Source organism: Typopeltis vanoorti, chromosome 15 (assembly GCF_054136105.1).
Source record: "Typopeltis vanoorti isolate ZY-2024b chromosome 15, IOZ_Tvanoo_1.0, whole genome shotgun sequence".
NCBI classification, from domain to species: Eukaryota; Metazoa; Arthropoda; class Arachnida; order Uropygi; family Thelyphonidae; genus Typopeltis; species Typopeltis vanoorti.
Window position 1 is genome coordinate 57,681,982 of NC_143563.1, and position 20,518 is coordinate 57,702,499.

The 20,518-nt window shown below is 36.9% G+C and overlaps 1 protein-coding gene across 8 annotated transcripts in view; it reads right to left on the reverse strand.

The window, feature by feature from the left end:
• The window catches only part of Rbcn-3B (WD repeat-containing protein Rbcn-3B), a 717,321-nt gene that overhangs the window by 108,666 nt on the left and 588,137 nt on the right, over window positions 1-20,518 (reverse strand). For all 8 annotated transcript variants that reach the window (XM_090405900.1, XM_090405903.1, XM_090405904.1 and 5 more), the window contains one exon: window positions 1,194-1,602. In XM_090405900.1, coding sequence (XP_090262026.1) covers window positions 1,194-1,602 — 409 coding nt within the window. The remainder of the gene's footprint in view (window positions 1-1,193; window positions 1,603-20,518) is intronic.

Below are 20,518 nucleotides of genomic sequence, written 5' to 3' on the forward strand. Positions count from 1 at the left end.
GCACATTCTAACATTTTTTTTTACTAAAAGCAAAAATATATTTAACATTCTGAAAACAGGAATGTCGAAAAAAAAGTTTCAATTTTGCAAGGGCAGTTAAGCAATATGAGGAAAGAGACCTCTGTGAGAAAAGGATATATGCAGAACTACAAAGCTGGTGATTATGAGGAGCTCAGGAGACAACTTGCAAGTGAAGCATGGAAGAAGAGTTAGCTGGAAAAGAGATCGATGCAGCTTGGGAGATATTCAAGAACTATCTTGTAGAAGTGATGTCTAAATGTATTCCAAGGGTCAAAAGGTTAAATAAGGTAGGTGTGAAATGGATGAATGAAGAGATTAAGCATGCAATACAGAGAAAAAAGGCATTATGGAGGTAGCACAAGAGAAGTGGTAATAACCAATTCCATGAGGATTACACAGATCAGGCAAGGAGGGTGGCTTGGTTGGTAAGGATACCAAAAGTGAAGTATGAGCAGCAGTTAGCTAATGAAGCCAAAAAGAATCCTAGGGAGTTCTTTCGATATGTAGCCAGCAAAAAAAAATGACTATAGAAGGATGACATTAATTGGAGAAAATGGTATAAGGACAACTGCTGTAGAAGATATAGTGAAGGTACCTAATGAGCAGTTCATAAATGTCTCATTCTTGTGAACTTGCAACATCATGCAGAGTTTGAGAAAAGTTGATCATGAGGAGGAGAGACTGATTGTAAGTGAGCAAGAGGTATATGAGAAATTGAGCAAACCTGATATCAATAAGGTTGTGGGACTTGATAATATATCACCACGTATTTTAAGGAAATGTGCCAGGGAGTTGTTATAGATTGTTATAGTATCAATGTTGGAGAGATTTTACAGAAAACAGTGGGAGATCAGGGGAGAACCAGCATAAGGAGGATGTGAACAGAGGAGTGAGAAGTAGGTTTTTTGCATGCAGAGTTGTGAATGATTGGAATGCTTTGCCTGAGAGTGTGGTGTCTGCAGAGCATTTGACTGTGTTTAAGGCGCAGTATGATGAGCTGTGTGTGTATGACAAAAGGACCTCCTAGATGAGTCTTTGACTCCATGGGGTCTTGAGATAATAATATTTGATTTGACAAAAATGCTTCGTGTTAAGTAGTACAAAGATGCACCTTTGTAAATTTGTACCCAGTGAGATAATTTATCCTGGAATAAATGATAAAAATGACTAACCTTCGAATCCATGGTCTATTTCATCCTCCTCTTCATCGTCTGATGAATGACCATCAGATTTAGGCTGCTGTTGCCCTTCTGCTAATGATCCCATTGCCATTACTTGGTTATTTGGAACTGACATGACAACAGGTACAGAACTATTAGATACTAGTGATGCTGATGAAGGGGCAATGGTACTAGGAGCAGTAGTAGTAGTAGTAGCAGTCATAACAGTAGTAGTAGATATAGTAGTTATGGATAACATATTTGCAGAAGAATGGTGAATAGAAGAGGACCATGGATGTCCTGGATAAGGTTCTCCATAATTTGGCAAAAATGGTGCCCAATCATCCACAACTGACTTTCGTCCTTTTGGACCAATTCTTCTCAGTTCAGCAAGTAATAAGGCTTGAGCTGCTTCTCGGACCTAAAATTGCAATTATTTTATTTTGATGAAATCTGAAACCATAAAGATGATACCACTAAAAATAAATATATAAAAGAAATTACTGACAAAAATAAGTTAAAAGTAAATACAATTCATACGAATTAATAAGCTTCTTGTGAATCAAGTGAAATTGATAGCTGTTGTTCTCCACTTATGTTTGATAATGATCAACAGTCAAGACCAGATCGCTCTTCTTGGACTGACTCTTACTCCTAGTCTCTCCTGGCTGAAGATACTTCTATATTTGCAGAAGAATGACATACTTTCATGCCAAGAATGGCATGAAAGTATGCCATCTGCCAGATGCTTACCTGTACAAATCTTAAATACACCCAACCATGGAACACTGTTTTCATATTTGGAGTAATGCACCTAAGACTTCTTTAAGAAATTTTTGATGCAGTCCAGAAGACAGCAGTTCAGTTGATTGCTGACCCATCTCTCATATACTCTCTTCAGGTGCAGTATGCAGAAACATGGACTGTTTCTGCAATGTGCCTCTTCTACAGATATTTCTGCAGTCACTGTTCAGTAGAAATAGTATCCATTATGCCTCCCAGTTTTTCAAAACCTACAGAGCATGCAGCTGCTCAACATCTTTTTCAAGAGCATGCAGCTGCTCAACATCTTTTTTAGAGCTGAACTGCAGACTCACTGAACTGTTACTTCCAGTCATCTTTTATTAAATCCACCTCAGTTCTGTGAAGCAATCTCCCCATTTAGTATTTTCCAAAGAAATACTTCATGGAAGGAGTATTTACCAGCTCTTCAAAAAGAATCTAAACAGATTACTTTGCTCTTGACCTCAGCCCAAACACACAGCATTTATTTGCTATAGGCATTGTAGCCTCTCTTGTGTGGGAGTGATATATATATATATATATCAACAAAATTAAACACCAATTTCAAGTTGTATCTTATAATGTTAAGATAAACTGGTCCTTTTTCCCTGATCTTGCTTTAAGTAAAATGTTAGTATCCTACCATTTGTTTAATGCATTAATGCTTCTTAATCTCTGTGCTCTAGCATTTTATAATTTTACAAGATATTATTATTATTGCACCCTCCATGGAGTCGGCAGACTCATTATGGGATGTTCATTCAATTGACAACATATTTATCATACCAAATATTAAAATCTATTAAAATCCTTAACACTCCTTGCATAAACAACCCATTCTAGTAATGCATTCCATTCACTGACAATTATCCATCTAAAAAATCTACTCTTCACATAACTTCCAAGGGATGGCCTCTGGTTCTTTCCCCTCTCACCTCCTACTCTTTTTATAATACCATCTGGATTAATCTGATAAAATCCTCTCACTAACTTAAATGTCTCTATCATATCACCTCTTTCCTCTTATCCACCAAACTCTGCAATCCACATTTCTTCAACCCCTCTCTCTCTCTCTCTCTCTCTCTCTCTATATATATATACATAGCCAGCATTCCAAAGTACTGATATTGTCTTAGTCACTTGTCTCTGCACTCACTCCAATGTTTTCACATCACTGAAAACTAGATGACCAAATTTGAGCACAATAGTCCAAGTGTGGTCTGACGAGCACTTTATACAGTGGCATAACCACTTCCTTATCCCTACATAATAAATTTAGTTTAATCCTTTATCCAAGTGTAAGCAAACAAAGTTTGCGCCTGAAGTATCTTCAAGACTGAGGCAACTCCTGGAAAAGGTGGACCAAGCTCTCATCACTCCTTGTCTTAGTATCGCCCATAATGCAAAGCACATGTCCTTGCAGACATGTATAATGCTATGCATTAAGGGAAGGGCCACTATTCAGACCAGTTTCGACCTTTATTGAGGTCTCGTCAGTGGGAGCCAGACCCAGAGGTGGTGATACTAAGGCAGAAGCAATGGAGAAGTATATTTACCTATACGAGTTGCCAAAAGGTGTCTCACTTTATTATTCAATTACTCTGGATTTAAAGAAAGATGTTGGAAGTTTTTTTCCACTTGCTTAGACTATAATAAATTTAGTTTAATCCTTTATCCAAGTGTAAGCAAACACTTGGATAAAGTTACTAATTATAATGAAGAGCCATTCAATTCAATTCAGGTATTTGCTTACACTTGGAATCGCTAAACTTTATATAGTTTCTATATTCGGCTCCTAGGAGTTAAGTTCACATTATGGGTAAATATCAAGAATAGTGATCAGAGCTTGCTCCACCCTTTCTATGAGTTGCCTCAGCTTGCACTATCTTCAAAGATTAGTTGCTGCACTATCCAGGTATTTGCTTATGCTTGGAATCACCGAACTTTATATAGTTTCTATATTCGGCATGAAACTCTTTGAGTTTCTTATTCGGCTAAGAAACAATATGGGATATAATATAATATCCCTTAACTTAAATAACTTGGATAAAGAATTAAATAACACTAATAACACTTACCAAGTGGGAAAAAACTTCCAACACCTTATCCCTACATGTTAGAGTGCTTCTTATCATAGCAGCACTATGATGTGCAGCCTTTGCAACATTAGCAATATGCCCTCTAAACTTCAGTCTACTGTCAACTATCACTCACAAATCTCAACCACTTCCTGCACTGTCAATATAGTACACACCAATATATTTCTGCACTCCAAAAAGCAACACCTTGAACTTATTAATATTAAAACTACAAACCCACTCCTTTATCTAAGTCAAAAGTCTATTCAAATCTTCCTGAAGAGAATTAACATCATTAGCAAACAACTGAAGATTCCCAGTCAGTCAACATGATATATCATTTACGAACAAGTTGAACAGCAGGGGCCCAAGCTGTTCAACCCCAGGGTTCTGTTGCCCAAGAACAGAACCCTGGGGTACACCACTGGTTATTCTCTTTTTTTGAGTGACTGCTCCATTATACACAACTTGCTGGTATCTTTCAGAGAGTCAAATCTCCAATCCAATATACTATCTATTCCCATTCTCTGCAGCTTGCACAACAAGTTATCATGTAGTAATCTATGAAACTCTTTTGTAAATTATAAAAATATCACGGCATATGATTCTCTTTTATCTAACACATCCATTATCCTATCATAAAATGCAAGTACAGGAAAACCTCACTTATGCGAATTCGATATGTGCGATAATCAGTTAGCGTGATTTTTTTACGTTATACTAATTTTTTTGTTGCCAATCTGCAGCAAGCGAAAAAGCTGGAAGTCATCAAGAGACATGAAAGTGGCACTTTCATGTCTCTTACGAATGATTCTCGTAGACAGGCTTATACGTTGGTTATGCATTACTAAATCACTTAAGGAAATGACAACGTAAAGTTCCTTTTGAAGATGGCAACGTGACGTTGCCAAAATATCGGAAATATTTATTAATTTGTAATTTAATTTATATTCTTATCTACGTTGTCAATTCCTTAAGTGATTTAGTAATAATACAATAATTGTGCGAGAACTGGGATACAACAAGTCTACAGTTATATTAAATAAGAGCAAAGAATACAAAGAACAAGGAAAAGTTGCTACTGCTTCTTTAAGCATGCAGATCACCCCAAATAGAAGCCACTTAATGATCTATATGGAGCATCTTCTATCACTATGGATTAGAACCAAAAAAAGAATACCTCTTAGTAGGGAATATTCAGGCAAAAGAACTCAATATTTTTACTCACTGAAAGAGACCAAATTTCAAGAGGAAAGTGAAAGCTTTACTGTGAGTTTAGGATGGTTTGATTGTTTTAAAAATAGAATTGGACTGCATAATATAAGAATAACTGGGGAATCTGCTAGTGCTAAAAAGATTCTGTGGCCAAGTATCCTGAAGAATTGCAAAGGATAATTCAGGAGGATGATTATGACGATCGGCAAATATTCAACGTCGACGAAATTGGTTTTTTTTGGGAAGCGTATGCCAACAAAAACTTTCCTAGCTAAAACTGAAGCATCTCAACCAGGATACAAAGTATCTAAAGATCATCACATGCTTTTATTAGGAGGCAATGCAGAAGGCGATTTTAAACTCAATCCTATGTTAATTTATCGTGCACAAAATCCAAGATTATTGAAGAAATCAGCACAATTGGAAAAGAAATTGGATTTAATGAACTGGATAATAAAGATGTGAGAAACTTTCTTGATTCCTATTCAGAACATTTAAGCGAGAATGATCTCCTTCAATTAGAAGAATAGCGTGCATGTGAAGAAGAAGATAAAGAGTGCGAACAAGAAGAGAATGTTAAGACTAAGAAACTAACTGCAAAAAAAACTTGAGCTAGTTTTTAATCACATTGAGTATGCTAAGGAAATTTTGTTTGATGCTGATCCTGATATGGAACGAAGCTTTGAAGCGATCGCAAATTGCATGACAAGATGAAAAAGTTGAGCATGATTCAAACATCTTTACTTAATTTTTTTGTAAAAAAAAGTAGTTCAATCAAATGTTTAGACATTAAATAAAAATTTAAGCAATTCATCTTTAATAACTTTGATGATTTTATCCTCTAATATAGCTTAAACTGTAATTTTTTTTTCAGATGAATGAATTATAATTATTATTTATTGCATTTGCTTAACGATTTTGCTTAGCGCGTATTAATGGATTAATTAACTGCTTTAAGTGGGGTTTGCCTGTAAATTGCTAAGACAGGTTCTACCTTTTTACAAATCCATGCTGACCATCATAAAGCATGCTATGTCCATCAACCCAATCCTGTATTCTATTCCTAACCAATCTCTCCAACACCTTGAACACAACTGCAGTTATAACTGGTCTATAATTAGAAACTTCTGTCCTAGAACCATGCTTGTGGAGTGGTACTATTTTGCCTTCTTTCCACTCTTAGGAACCCTGCAAGACTTTCATTAAATAACCAGTTTAAGAGCATAGCCAACTGTGGTGCACATTCCTTAAGAATGCATGATGATATGTCATCCATTCCCATAGCCTTATTAACATCTAAGCCAATCAACACCTGATATACCTCTGATTCTTTTATTTTCAATTTTCCTAATACTTGCCTCCCTTCTATATATTGCACCATTTACATCATTTACACCTGTGTGATATATGATGATAAAGTGCTCATTCAATAATTCCACTATCCTTTGCAACTGTTATTCTGCTGCCCATGACTATCCAATAGTACCAACCTGCCATAATTATTCTTTCTCTTGTTTGCCAAATAGCAGAAAAATTCTTTGAGTGCTAACCTTGCTCTGATCAGCCAGTCTCCTCTCACACTGCACCTTTTCTTTCTTTATCATGCTCATCATCTTTCTAGCCTGCACTTTATACTGTTCATGGATCTGAACACCATAAACTGTCTTGTACCTCCTCCACAACACTTTTTTCCCCCAACATAGCTTGCTTGATTTCACCATTCATCCATTTCATTCCTACTCTATTTACTCACTTAATGCAGTTATACATTGCTTGTGTCAGATACTGCCTTGTGAATTTTTATGCACTGCCAACATCTTTTCTGCACAGCTCATCTATCCAACATACTGATGCTAATTAACTACTAACAAACTGAATATATTATAACCAAGCACATGCAAACAATAATTTGTGCATGAATTTCACGATTGTCCTTTTTTGTAACAGTGACAGCATTAGTATAATTATTGTACTGGATCTCCACAAGACTAAGGACTCACAGCAGCATGCCCACACCATAATTATTCATACAACGCCTATCATGTACCTCTTGAATTCACTTGAGAATTCTTCTCAGTGATTCCACTCATTCACCACTCTCAAAGTAAAAAATCTACTTCTGATGCCGCTGTTAACTAAACTCTTACAGTTTCCAGGGGGGGGGGGTAACTCATTGTTCTCCTATTCTATCATGTATTGGAACACTTCTTTGCACCTACCCCTTTGATAACCCCCTGCAGTAACTTATATGTTTCTATGATTTATATTCATGTTTTCTGCCTCTCACCTAAACCTTGCAATCCATAACCTTCATGCCTTTTCATAGTGAGCAAGCACTCTATGGCCAGTAGAATACTCTTCACTTTTGAATATCACTTTGTCACTCATTCTGAATATCTCTATATTCAGGTGAACAAATCTGGCCATATTAATCAAGGCATGGCTGCAAGTTATTTTTCTGACTTTTTCAATATGCCCTCTGAATTTCAATTCCTTGTCCATTATCATTCCCAAATCCCTAGCTACCCCTTAAAATGTTTTGTAGTCTAGTTCCATCAGTGTAATACATAGCTTGTAATCTTCTCATCCTGAAATATGCATAACCTTTACCTTTGTCACAATTTCAATTCCTTATCCATTATCATTCCCAAATCCCTAGCTGTCTCTTAAAATGTTTTGTAGTCTAGTTCCATCAGTGTAATACATAGCTTGTAATCTTTTTATCCCGAAATATGCATAACCTTTACCCTTTGTCACATTAAACTGATAAACATTTTAACTAAACTGTCAATTTATTTAAATTGACATTGCATCACTTTGTTAACTATTGCCTTCTCTAGTTTTATATAAATTTGAAAACAAATGGATATTCTTCATCTGTTCCTTCCCTATATATTATTAAAGTATAAATTAAATAGCAACAGCATAAGTATAGAGTCCTGTGGCATACCACTTTTGCCTGCCTGCTCTTGAATTCCATTCCACTATGCTACTCTTTGAAAGTTTATTTTTCACTTGGTTAGAGTATAATAAAATTAGTTTAATCCTTTATCCAAGTGTGAGCAAACAAAGTTTGTGCCTGAAAGTATCTTCAGGACTGGGTTAAGGTGGTACAACACCAGGGCAACTCGTTGCATAGGTGGAGCAAGCTAACAACACTCCTATCTCAGTATCTCCTATAATGCAAAACACATCTCCTTGCGGATATGTCTAATGTTATGCATTAAGAGAAGGGCCACTACCCAGACTAGTTTTGACCTTTATTGAGGTCTCTTCAGTGGGAGCCAGGCCCAAGTAGAGATACCAGGCAGAAGCATTAGCAGGTCATCTCTACCTATAAGAGTTGCCAAATGGTGTGCCACCCTTTTTTTAAATAAATTATGGGCCTGGCTCCCACTGAAGAGACCTCAATAAAGGTCGAAACTAGTCTGGGTAGTGGCCCTTCCCTTAATGCATAACATTAGACATATCCTCAAGGAGATGTGTTTTGCATTATAGGAGATACTGAGATAGGAGTGTTGTTAGCTTGCTCCACCTATGCAACGAGTTGCCCTGGTGTTGTACCACCTTAACCCAGTCCTGAAGATACTTTCAGGTGCAAACTTTGTTTGCTCACACTTGGATAAAGGATTAAACTAATTTTATTATACTCTAACCAAGTGAAAAATAAACTTTCAACATCTTTCTCTAAATCCAGAGTAATTTATTAAAAAAAGGGTGGCACACCATTTGGCAACTCCTATAGGTAGAGATGACCTGCTAATGCTTCTGCCTGGTATCTCTACTTGGGCCTGGCTCCCACTGAAGAGACCTCAATAAATTTTACCACTGCTTCTAAGATACCAATCTTTTTATGAGGGGGGGGGTCTGAAAAGTTCTGATAAACACCAAGAACAAAATTATATTAAAGCAACTGATATAACCACAAGAAAGAACATATGATGATATAAGAATATAAGAACATAAGTTACCTTCATAACTCTGCTACTAGTATGTTCTTTCTTGTGGTTAAATTAGTTGCTTTAATATAATTTTTTTTCTAGGTGTTTATCAGAACTCACCCCGCCCCCATGTATTTACTACCTCTGTTTTGAAACCTTCTTTATGTTGTGGGACTATTTTGCTCTCTTTCCATCCACTACTTTGGGATTGTGTCAGAGCTGAGTCTTCAAAGAAACAACTATAAAATCTCAACGGAGATTTCATAATATCTTAAACACCTCCAAATAACTTATCAGCCTGTATACTTGCATTAATTTGTGCATCTGTTACTGTAATATCCCACCTGGATGATACATCTTTGAAACATGATCACTCGGTAATTCAACTATTCTTCTTCTTCTGTGAGCAGAAGAACAGTTGACAATGCTGGTCACCTTTCTTACTTGTGCTTTGTACTGCTCATGAACTTGCTACTTACCTTTCTCTTTATACTACCTCCATAACATCTTTTTTTGCAGCTCCTGCTTAATGCTGCTCATCCATTTAATTCCCACACAATTTATCCTCCTGATCCATAAAGATATGAGAAGTCTGATACCACTTTTCTCAAATGTCCCTTGACTGTTTTCCATTACTAACATTCTTCTCTTTCAGTTTCTTATGCCATAACACCGCTTCTGCTATCTCCTAAGTTTGTCATAATCACCAGCTCTGTAATTCCACATCTACTCCATCATAATTGAAAATTCACAAAAGACTGCCTGTGTACTGTTAAGTATTAATTCGACTTCTCTAACAAAAACATGAAAAGGAAAACAATAACCACATCATGCAATTAAAAAACCCCTCAAGTATATACCTCAGGAAAAAAACACATATATATCCACTTTACACAACATTTACAGAATAAATGCAAGCAGAGATGGATACCACCACATGTAACAACTTACTTACAGCTGAACCTAAATGTTTTTTTAATATATTTTTATATCAACCCCACACAAGAGAGGTTTCAAGACAAATAACATGACAGTTCTGTGTGCAGAGAAGTGGTTAAGAGAGAAGAAAAGAATCTGTTAATGTGATGTGTTAATGAAGAGTTTGGGGACATGGGGAAGGACAGAGGTACATGGAATGAAGATGAAGGAAGAAGATGAGAAGTTGGTTTGGAACTGATATATATGGATATTAACAAGCAGCTGCCTGTGTTCATACATTATCAGAAGAAAGTGAAAAATTGTGGTGACCAGTTCAGTGGAGTAGTATCAATGGAAATACCTAGAGAAAAGAGATAATGCAGAAACAGAGCAGCTATGATAAAGCAATTGGAGGGAGTCAGTGAGAGAGAGAGAGAGAGAGAGAGAGAGAGAGAAGGCAAATTAATTATAAAGTAACACGTTCTCACAAATGAGTGTGAGAAATTTTTTTTTTCTTCTCCCACTTGGTTATAAAGGAAGGTTTTGGTGTGCCATCCCAGATGTGAGAACAATATTCTAAGGGTTCAGTGGATTTGGGATTTATAAAGTGTCAGGAGTTTAGAAGAGCAGCACTGTTTAGAATGAAAAATACTAAGCATTTCTGGAGGCTGAAGGTGCCATGGACATGATGTACTGAATTGAATCATAGCTGTCCTAACTACACTTTGTACTATTTCTTCTGCTACAAAAATGGCACTGCCAAATAATGTTAATCTTGAATGCTCCCTGAAGTAGAGATGCATTATAGGCAAACACCACTATATCAAAATGAAGTGCTATAATGAACTATATGATAGTTTTACTTTGTGACAGTAGGCTGTTAAAGCTCAGAATCACAGCAGAAAACTACATTAAGACGTTTTAGAACTTTAGCAATACATTCAGAAATTCCTTTAATATACATCTTAATATATGTTCAGAAATTCCATTAAGATACACGTTACTAAAGTTCTAAATCCTCTTAATACTGAGGTATCCTTTCATTCTGTCAGGAAGATTTCTAGCTTCCTTTCTTTACCTATAAACAAGCTTTCTGCACTCAGCCTTCTAGGCATCTACCAGATCCACTGCTCCTGTGATTTGTCTTACTTTGGACAGTCTGGGAGATCTGCAGCCATTCATTGTGAAGAACATAAATTTTAGATCCAGTATTTTGAACTTGAGCAATCTGGCCTACCAGAACATGCCATCTCAACTAAACAGTCTTTTGGAAGAAAACTAAAGTTTTACATAAAAGTAGATTCCTTATAGAGCAGTTATATCAAGAGAGCTGTGAGGTCTTTCTACACTGATTGAACTTAAACAGATATGATGGCCTTCAGTTATCCCCTTTATGGGAAATATTACTATATAATTTTTATGCAAATTCCTGATTATTATATTGCAGGAATTTTTTTTTAATAATTGGGAATTTACTGACAATCTGTTGTCTGATTGATGCTGCAGCGGTGCTTTTTGAAATTGATTTTTTTATTTTGTGTTCCATTGTTTTTATTGTTCTGAGGATGCCTATGATACTTAGGCAAAAATTTTCTTCTTCTTCTTAAGCTTCACGAACCCTTAAGGTTCCTAGCTGTCCTTGGATTTCACAACCATGACTGTAACTCGAGGATAAGGTGGTTAGCCCTATGCCTCCTGGTGTGTCTTACATCTGTAGGTGTATGTTCATGGGGCCGGTTTGCCTGTTCTGGGGTACAAAAAACCCCCTATCTCCATACAAGACCAGCTAACTCAACTTTCATTGAAAGAGACCAGATAAAGGTTCATCACGTCACTGATGGAAATTGAACCTAGGTCTTTCCGACCAAAGAGCCCATATCGACTAAGCTATGGCAGCTCTAGGCAAAAATTCTACATCTAATAAATTTATTTCAAGTAAGTCTAATTTTCCGTCTTTAATTGTCTAAGTATGTCAGCTTATCTACTTATTAAAGCAGTTACCCTGATATAATATTGAGTAAAATTCTACAATTCTTTGACATAACATCGAATTTTCTTATTTCTTCCTTGATACATTTTCAATGCTTTGCATAATTCAGTGTATTCAATTTTATTCTATGGGTTATCAGTTTGTTTCATTTCTCTTCATTTCTTCATAAGCTATTTTGTTTCTTCAGAAATTTATTTCATCTTGTTTCTGTTCTGTGATACCAGTTTTGTCACGTGAGAAATGCAAAAAGTTTTGTGTAATAATTTCATTAGTGTCTGATGGAACAGCATTGTCATTTATATTAAGATTTTTACATCTATTGTTTAGTTCATGCTGGAATATATATCTTTTTTAATGTTCAGTTGTGCACATCTATGTTTTGCTTTGATATTCAAAACACTTTTCTTCTTTCTTTTGGCGATTTATTTGAATCTTACTGCGTACTATACGACGGTCACTTCCAATAGTGAAGGTGTGATAATAGAACAGTCCTGAAAGATGCTTTTCTTGCTACTGAGGATAAAGTCAATTTCACCAGTTTTTCCATTTTGACTTTTCTATGTCCACTTCCTATGTTTTTCTCTAGGGGAAAAAAAAAAAAAAATCATGATGTACAGGTTTTCTGCAAATTCTATTAACTCCTTCATCATCTCTCATGTCATATTCAAAATTTAACATTAAATTTAGCATTTAATGGCAATTCTTGCGTTAATGTCTCCCATTACAATTTTGAAATGAAATTTTTCTCTGCTGTAAAATTATTATTATTTTAAGACTCCATGGAGTGACAGACTCACTGAGCAGATCCCTTTTGTCATACACACACCTCATCAGACCGTGCCTTAAATACATTCAAAGTCTTTGCAGACACCATGCTTTCAGGCAAGGCATTCCAATCATTCACGACTCCCCATACAAAAAAACCTACTTTTCACTCCCTTGCTCACACCATCCTTATATAGCTTCCAGAGAAGATCTCTTGTTCTATCCCAATCTACCATTATTTTATAAAAAAAACTTTTCAATGTTGATCCTATAACAACCTCCCCTACTAACTCATATGTCTCTATCATATCGCCCCTCTTCATCCTATCCACTAGAATGCGAGTAGCATTGTCTCAACCCTTCTTCATATTCAACATTCCAGAGATCAGAAACTATTTTGGTCAATTGCCTCTGGACCCTATCCAACAGCTCTTCATCCATTAGAAAACCAGGTGACAAATCTGTGCACAATAGTCCATATGTGGCCTAATCAGAAGATCTCTTATTTACTCCACCTCCAATAATACATCCCACCAAGAGTAAATTCTATGTACCATGTTTGTTTTTTAATAATTTTAAAACCTTACATTTCCCAACATTGAAATGGCATCACTATTCCCATGCCCATTCACTTAGTCTAGTCAAGTCTTCTTGTAAAGCCACAACATCTGCTCTACTCACAGTTCATCCCAACTTTGCATCATCTGCAAATAGCCATATATCCCCATTCAAATCTTTCCCAATATCAATAACATATAGGTTAAACAGCAATGGCCCTAAAAGAAACTCCTGAGGTACACCAGCAGTGACTTTCTCTCTTCTGGGATATTGCCCTCCTCTATACATAACTTTCTGATACTTATCAAACACCCAATCTCCAATTCAATGCACTAGGTTAATATCCAACCCCATCCGCTCTAGTTTGATTCTCAACTTATCATGCGATAATCTATCGAAAGCCTTTACAAAGTGTAAGTACACTACAGTGTATATATTGCCCACATCCAATTCTGCTATCACCTTTTTGTAATAAGTAAATATAGGGTGTCCCAAAATTCAAGAAAGATTTAAATTTAGCGCCATTTGTGCGGTAAAGTGTTGCCAACGAGAAAAAAAAGACAGTGTGACAGCTGACAGTTCAGGGTTATTAAAAATGGAGCGCTACACAAAAGAACAATGCATTTTCATTGTTGAGCAATATTTTAAAAATAATGAAGGTTTGGCAGCTACAGTTCGCAATTTTCGTACAAAATATGGTCGGAATAGTGATTTAATTTCATCAACTGTGAAAAGATTAATTAAAAAATTCAAGGAAACTGGATCAATTAGTGATCTTATACACTCTGGCCGTCCTTCAACAAGTTGTTCAACAGAAAACATCGAAGCAGTTCGTGAGAGTGTTGCTGAGAGTCCAGGAACATCAATTCGGCACCGTGGTCTTGAATTGGGCATTTCAAGAAGCTCTCTACAGCGTATTCTCATGAAAGATTTGCATCTTTATGCTTACAAAGTTCAATTGACTCGAGAACTGAAGCCTACTGACCACACACAGCGAAGAGAGTTTGTTGAATGGATTATGGAACAACAACAAGTAGATGCTTATTTTTCAAACAAAATCATCTTCAGCGATGAGGCTCATTTTCATCTTGATGGCTTCATTAATCGACAAAATCGTCGCATTTGGGGTTCAGAAAATCCACGAGTGATTGTTGAGAAACAAATGCATCCACAATGTGTCACTGTTTGGTGCGGATTTTGGGCTGGAGGCATCATTGGTCCATTCTTCTTCGAAAATGCGGCTGGTAAGGCAATAACAGTTAATGGTGCTCGCTATCGCGACATGATAATCCAGTTTTTTGTGCCTAAATTGCAAGACGACATGTGGTTTCAACAAGACGGTGCCACGTGCCATACAGCCCGAGAAACAACTCAATTAATGCATGAGTCATTTCCTGGTCGTGTAAGTTCCTGTTTTGGTGATCAGAATTGGCTGCCCGGATCACGTGACTTAACGGCGTTGGACTTTTTTCTTTGGGGTTTTTTTGAAGTCTAAGGTTTATGCCAATGAGCCCACGACCACCCACGCCTTGAAGGAGGAAACTGAGCGCTGTATCAACGAAATTAAGCCATATTTATGCAAAACAGTCATGGAAAATTTCGAAAAAAGAGTGCGTATGTGGCAGCAAAGCCGCGGAGGCCATTTACCCGATATGCTATTCCATGCATAACCCTATACTGTAATTTCTATTGATTCCTTTATGAATCAATAGAAATTACAATTTTTAATTAAAAACCTGTGTTTTCTATCAAAATTACTTGCGTAAATTTTGGGACACCCTGTAGAATACTAAAACGTCTTTCCCTTTAGCAAATCCATGCTGTCCATCAAAGATAATACCATTGTTGTCAACTCAATTCTGGATCCTGCTTCTCACCAGTCTTTCCAATACTTTAACCACACCTGACAGGCAGATTGGCCCATAATTTGATGCTTGAATTCTACCAGCTCCTTTATGAAGCAGTACAATCTTGCTTTCCTTTTACTCCTTTGAAATTGACCTAGTGTAAGACTCATATTAAACAAATATGCCAATGCAGATGTCATCTCCCTGGCACATTTCTTCAAAATAAGTAGTGATATATCATCAAGTCCCACAGCCTTATTAATATCAATATATACCTCTTCCTTGCTCACAGTCAGTCTCACCTCCTCATCCACTGCTCTCAAACTCTTCAAGATGTCACATTCTCAAAGATGAAAGACTTTTATGACCTGCTCATTAAATATCTCAACTATTCATTCTGCAGCAGTTGTCATCATACCATTTTCTATAATCAGTGCTATTCTACCATAATTGTTCTTATTTTTGCTGGCTACAATATGAAAGAACTCCCCGAGATTTTTTTTTGCTCCATTAGCTAAATGCTGATCATACCCTTTTGCCCCCTTTATCAACCATATCACCCTCCTTGCCTGTTCTTTGTATTCTCGTGGAAATGATTATTACCACTACTCTTATGTTGCCTCCATAATGTCTTTTTTCTCTGTGTTGCATACTTAATTTCTTCATTAATCCATTTCACACTTACCTTCTTTAATCTTTTGACCTTTGGAATACATTTAGATATTGCAGACAGTTCTCGAATATCACCCAAGCAGCACTGATCTCCTTTTCAGTCAACTCCTCGTTTCATGTTACATCTGCAAGCTGTCTCCTGAGCTTCTCATAATCACCAGCCTTATAGTTCCACATATCCCCTTTCCTCACATGGTTGTTAACCACCTAGGTAATCACTACTTTCACCAACTGGAGGGAGATTTGACATCTCATTTCTAAAAACATACCTCTGATGAGATGATCAAATCCAAGACCCACAATCCTCATGTGCTTTCTGTTACATACTGCATGAGGTAGTTATCCCTCAAAAACTCAAGAAACTTACTTTTTTTTAAAATTCCAGTTGCTACCTCATCATCCCAATCTATATTGCCAATTAAAATCACCCATAATGACCACCTTTTGCCCATTTGCTTGGCTAATTTGCTAATACATTTCCTGGGCACTACTCTCTATATTACCAGGTCTATAGCAACATCCAATGAAGTATTTCATTCTAATCATGTTCATCTCACACAATACTGCATCAAAACCATTACTACAATTTTACCCTTGCATCTAGTAGTAGCAGAAGTGAGTGATAGTGCACAAAATATGGTTGAGATTTTGAAGGAAGCGGTTGAAAGTAATGTAAGTGATGAGATACTAGCGCAGAAAGAAATTGAACACTTACATGGATTCCTTCACAGGACAAAACATGAGCTCGAGCAAATGGAAAAATGATTAGTGAGCAGTAAAAAAAAGCACAGAGCATGAAAGAAAAAGTGAATGGGAAAAGCATAAAAGTGTGAGAGACTGGGAGTAATGAGATAGTATTGTATGGGGATTCGATGATAACAGGGGAACTTAATGAGAAAGTGATGAAAGCATGTTTTCCAGGTACGAAGATAAAGGATGTCAGTGAAAAATGGAGCAAAAGAGTTGATTATATCGGCTGACACAAATAATTTGAAAGATGAGAAATATGCAATGAAGATATGAAAGAGTTGTTAGTAGATGCAAAAATGAAGAGCAAGAAGGCAAAGATTATGAGTCTGCTGCTTTGGTATGATAGGACAGAGCTGAGAACAAGCGCCATGGATTATGCAGGAGGAATGGAGTGAAGTTCATTGATGTATGGAGTGAGTCTGATAGCCAAAAGGACTTAAATATACCTGACAGACCGTCTTTGAATGGACTGGGAGTTATATGTTTGAAGAAAGTGTTGTTCAGTGAAAGTGTGGTAGTGCAAAAGGGAAATTAGAGATTTTAGGGAGAATGAAATCTAGCATGTGTCTGTCCATCCCTGTAATAAATGAGCATGAGTACAGTAATGATTATGTAATGCCAAACGGGATTTCATATGTCTCCAATTTAAATGAGTTGGTAATGACATTACACAATGGTGTCTATGGGTACAAAGAGACATTGAAATGCATGCAGACGAATGCAAGAAATATCAGGAATAGGGATGAGGAGTTTTGGGGATTGGTAAGCTCAACTTGGCCAAAAACTATAGGCATCAGTGAGACCTGGTTGACTGAAAATGATACAGTCACAGGGATAGAATGTAAAAGGTATTGTATTTTCAGGAAGCATAAAAGGAACAGGACAGGAGGTGGGGTATTGCTGATGATAACTGCAGAATTATAACCAACGAAATTAGAAGTTAAAAAGGATATTATATCTCAGGGAGATAGTTCATTTGAAGCTGTCTGGTGTGAGATAGAGGCAAATAGAACAAAATATGTTGTTGGGTGCTGTTGTAGACCAGGGGATCCACATGATGTAGATGCTACGTATTGGCAAATCAGCACAGTAAGCATAGGCTGAACAATTATTATGGGTGACTAACTATGGGGACATTGACTCTTGGGAAGAAAGGGGGACATAGCAAGATGGAAGTGGGACAGCTACAGTTGTTAAGAGATAATCACATGGAACAAGATGTTATAAAGGGGGGACAAGGGATTTGAGGGTGTTAGATCTGATTGTAGTGTCAGAAGATGTATCACTAATCAATGTAGACAATCTGCCTTCAATTAGGGAGAGTGACCATGTAGTCTTGTTCTGGGAAGTTGCCAAACATGTGGAGTTCTCTGTGAAGAAGGGGTTTATGTTCAGCTACAAGGTTGGTGATTATGACAGACTCAGGAGTCATCTTGAAACAGTGAAAGAGAAGCTACAAGGAAAAAATGTCACTAGTGCATGGCAAGTGGTCAGAGACTGCATACCCAAGGTCATGAGGATAATCCAAGTTGGAATTAAGTGGATGAGTAGGAATATAAAGCAAGAGGTGCAAAAAAAAAAGAAAACATTGTGGAGGAAATATAAAGGGAAAAAGTGATCAGCATACTCATGAGCAGTACAAAGTGCAAGCAACAAGGGTGACTAGCATGGTAAGGAAGGCCATACTTTGAGACATCAGACTATGAGAGAGAATTAGCCAAACAGGCCAAAGTAAATCCAAAATTTTTTATTATCTAGCAAGTAAGAGGAAAAATGATTATGGTAGAATGACTTTAAATAATGCTCATGGTAGGAAGGTGACTGACCCAAAATAAATAGTTGAGTTGCAGAGTGATCATTTTGCAAAGGTGTATCATCCAAGTGGTGATTTTACAGTAGCTGATACCACAAAGATGCATATCAACATTCAGTAAATAAATAGGAGTGTTCAGCATATTAAAAAAATATAAATGTGAATACAGCAGTGGGACTGGATGGTATATTCTTCCGTGTACTACGTGAATGTGCAAGAGAATTGGCATTTCCTCAGATGAAGTTCTTCAATCTAAGTCTCTCTCTCTAACAGGATTCCAAGGAAGTGGAAAGAGAGAGAGTAAGATAGTACATTGCATAAAGGTGGCTCCAAGGAACAAGATGTCCAAGACAAAGGTAGCAAACTACAGACCAATTAATATATCAGGAGTGGTTGTTATAGTATTGGAAAAGTTGGTGAAAGGTAAATTACAACAGTGGGTGGATAGGAATGTTATGCTCTATAGTGGGAAGCATAGTTTTGTAAAGGAATACATGATCCTGTATTAGTAACTTATTCACATTTTATAATACAGTGACAGCAGAATCGGATATAAAGGTAATGGCTACACCATTATATTGCTCGACTTTGCCAAGGCATTTGATAGAATACTACATGGAAAACTATTGCCAAAACTGGAATGGATATGGGAATGGATATGAGGCTAGTAGTATGGATAGGGGGATGGCTGACAGAGAGACACCAGAGAGTAGTACACGGTAGAGTCTAGGAGAATGATGGTGACTAGTGGAGTACTTCAGAATTTGTGGTGCTCGGGCTACTACTATTCAGTTGTTTGCTGATGATGCAAAACTGGGGAGAGCAATAGTTTTCACGGTGATGTAGATATCTTGCGGGATGATTTAAATAAATTGGCATTGTGGGCAAAGGATAATAATTTAATGTTGCAAAATGTAAAGTTATGCACTTCAGGTTGAAAAGGTTGCATATGGTGTATTCAGAACACATGCAATTTACAGACAAAAAATACTAGTTGTGGTGGTGGAGGTGGGCGGTAGATGGCGTTGATGGAGATGATTTGTAGTAGAGGTTCGGTGTAGTGGTTGAGACAGTTGTAAGTGTCCTCCTGTGATGAGTCTTCGGACTCCTTGGAGGTATCAGGAATAATAAAAGCATTGATGGCATTGCTTTGTAGGAAATCGATGAGGATAAGGACTTGAGGATAATGCTGGACAAAGAGTTAAAATTCACAGAGCAAATTGCAAAAGTTGTTAAAATAGCTCAACGAATTACTTGGTTGTTGAAAAACATGCTAACAAGTAAAGACAAGGAAGTTATCATTCCTGTTTATAAAGCTATGATCCGGCCACATCTTGATTACCACACATATACAGATTTCATCACCTGGGTTTCTTAGGGACCAGGAGGTGGTTGAAAAGATTCGGAGATGAGTGATCAAAAATGCGACAGGTCTGTGGAATACTTCCTATGGGGATAGGTTAAAGGTTTGTGGGTTACAAAGTTCAGTTGATAGGTTGGAAACGAGGGAACATGATAGAAACTTTTAAAATATTAATGGGGTTTTTATAAAATTGATGCAAGTGAAATTTTTCAATATATGACAAAAAGTTAGAGAACTAGGGCCACCAGTGGAAATTGTGTACGAGTATGATTAGTATAGTCCGACCACATAAGCAAGAACTCTCATTGGCAGACTGCCAAGAAGAGTCAATTCATGTTGAAGGGGAGAAAGAAATAAAGTGATGAACGAATTGGTCAATAACATGCGAAATCACGTGCTTTATAGGTAAAATTTTCCAATTGTTATACAAGCAAAATAGTTACTACTTTAAAAACTACAATGATCATACAAGAGAAGTTAATTTTCTGACATGTAATAATAAACAACTCATCCCACAATACAGATTGATTACCCTATTATCAGAATGGATTCTCCTTCTGTTGACATGTGCAGAAGTGTTAAAGGGCATACTATGGGGGGGGGGGGTGGACCAGATTTTTTTGCATGGAGATTGATGAGTGAGT